General features: G+C 31.2%; 1 protein-coding gene across 1 annotated transcript in view; it reads right to left on the bottom strand.

The window, feature by feature from the left end:
* Nucleotides 1-831: 831 nt before the first annotated feature.
* LOC119589911 (calcium release-activated calcium channel protein 1-like) overlaps nucleotides 832-2500 on the bottom strand; it is a gene marked incomplete at its 5' end in the record, with an annotated part of 9771 nt that continues 8102 nt past the window's right edge. The window contains 1 exon segment of the mRNA XM_037938566.1: nucleotides 832-2500. Within this exon segment, the coding sequence (XP_037794494.1) occupies nucleotides 2188-2500 (313 nt within the window).

The raw sequence follows: 2500 nt of genomic DNA, 5'->3' as shown, positions 1-2500 counted from the left end.
ATATATTTCAATTACATCTGGAGTTCTACTTTGTGATACTCTCCCAGTCACCTATTGGGAGCTTGGGACAGCCTATACCCATGGTACATGAATGAGTTGGTTTTCATGTGAATACTTTGGTATTATAGAAACCCACTCAGATCCAATGCTAGAAAAGTTTTCTCAAGTTAGTTTTAAGTCTAATGAAAGGTGAGGACACAATAAAATAAGGTATAAATGGGAAGAAATACAAAAATGAATGTCATACTCAAAATACAACAAATATAATAACATATAGTAGAAGTATAAGCAAATATCATTCAAACATGATATGCTAAACTAGAATTTAATAAAATGAAGAAGAATACAATTTCCTCAAAGTAACGGACATTTTTGTTTCCAAGCTCAGTCTGTCTGTCTAAACTGTTAAAGCTGAAGATGCCTAAACAACCAGATTTTGGATCTGTTGTTTATATTTAGTGAAGTTTATGTGCAGAAAAGAAGCTAATTTTCCTGTTTTTAATTCAACTTTCTGAAAAATAACCAACTTGGAGCATATGTCAACAAAATTTTTTAATTATATCAATTACGTGGTCATACAATCCCTGGTTTATCCCTCTTACTCTCTAATGACCTCCCTTGGAGTCTTTATCCCCAATAGCATTGCTTGACCACAAACAGAAAGAAAGCAGCTGAAATTGTAATTTTCTTTTACTTATTTTTCTAAAATCTATTTTCAACAGGTTCTAATATTCTGACTGGCATGAAACTTGGGCTATGCAAGATTTTTGCATAGAGGAATAAACTGGTAAAAAGCACAATCTTCTGGATCAAACTTTTTCTTTTCTTTTCTTTTTTTTTTTATCATTATCTTAAGGTACTATCTGCAAGACTGTATGACTACAGAATGAGAACTGTCTTCAGATGTTCCTTAAAAGAATCAACAAATAAAAGACTTTTCAACATGTGGATATTGGAAGCCACTAACTTGAATCAGAGATTCCCAAGTATTTAAATAATATGAATAATATATATAACAAAATTTAAAGGACTTATAGGGAATGCCTAATTTCTTACCAAACTATAGTTTCCGTCATCAATCATTTAACAATTCTTATAATTTCTTGTTGCATTATCTTATTCGAAACAAAGGTTTTCAATGAAGCTGTCATTCTTCTTTCTAGTTACTGTACTTTGTACTACTAAATGAATTTATATCGACTCACCATAAAAAAAGAGAACTAGCTACTTATCACAATATTATATTATATGAATACAACCTGTATACCTAGAACCAGACAGTGGAATAGCCAGGATTTTGGGAAGAATTGTTAGTGAGGCTTCCCTCTTGCACTTCATATAATACAACTGATTACCTTTGTTTAACCTATTTCTTATATAAATCTGTTCCACTTTAGACTTTAGGTTAATAAATCACAAATCTTAAGAGAGAGATGTATATCTCATGTAATTCCCCAGATATTTAGTATGCCATTTGTGTTTAAAAATCTAACCATAAAAATCATGGGAAACAAACACAAAAAATAAATATACAAACAATAAATAGATAAAAATATAAGGATGAAGCAGGCTTTCTCTAAATAATTCCTATATTCATATGCATATAATGATTTTATGGTCTAACACCTTTGTAGGTTTTAAATAAAGGTTTTTCTACTATCTATGTCTTTTCCACTGTCTTTCCACCCATAACAGTAAAGATTCATTCAAGGAAAAATATCTTTTTTAGTAGTTATTTAGTAGTTATAGCTAAATATATTAATATAACAAATATTCTTTTTCTCACAACTTTAACCCTGGAAATGCTTTCATAATCAAGTTTTCTTTATTGAACATATTTTTGCATAAAAAAATAATACATATATGAAGAGACACAGTTTCTCTTGATTGTTTAAATACCATCCATGTTAAAATCATAATAAAAAATGCTTGGCACCCCATACAAAACTGAAAGGAATGAAAGGGCTTGACAGGCAAAACTAAAAACATATGAATAGATAAATATAAAAATCATCTGCAAATTAGACAATCCCCTTAGAAAATAGAAGCAATATAAAAAAACATGACACACAAAGCAGAAAATATAATTCCTAAACATCACATATACAATCTTTATACAGGAACAAGATCTAAATGCCAAATTTCTTTCCTGAAATGATTCCCAAGTTGCTGGCTTGACCAAAACAATCACACCACTTGAATGGAAGAATTGGCTCCATTTGGCTGGTTTTCATTCGTTCTTTCCTGAAGCTGTCTCAGCTGTTCTTCTATCTCTTGAAGGTTCTTTCCAGCACTCTCAACTTTGTGGGCAACTAATTTGTAATAAAAGTGAAAAGCAAATCCAGTAAACACCAAAACAATCGGCACAAGCAAGATCGTTGAGACAACTGAAGCAGTGGGTGAGTAATCCAGAAACTTAACCCAGCTAAGGATACCTATCTCAATTAGGAACAACAAGATGCCAAACACTGTGGAAAATGTCCAAGCAGCCTCAATATAC

This window comes from Penaeus monodon, chromosome 3, assembly GCF_015228065.2.
Source record: "Penaeus monodon isolate SGIC_2016 chromosome 3, NSTDA_Pmon_1, whole genome shotgun sequence".
Lineage (NCBI taxonomy): Eukaryota > Metazoa > Arthropoda > Malacostraca > Decapoda > Penaeidae > Penaeus > Penaeus monodon.
The sequence above is the reverse complement of the archived record's forward strand: the minus strand, read 5'-3'. Positions and strand labels throughout refer to the sequence as shown.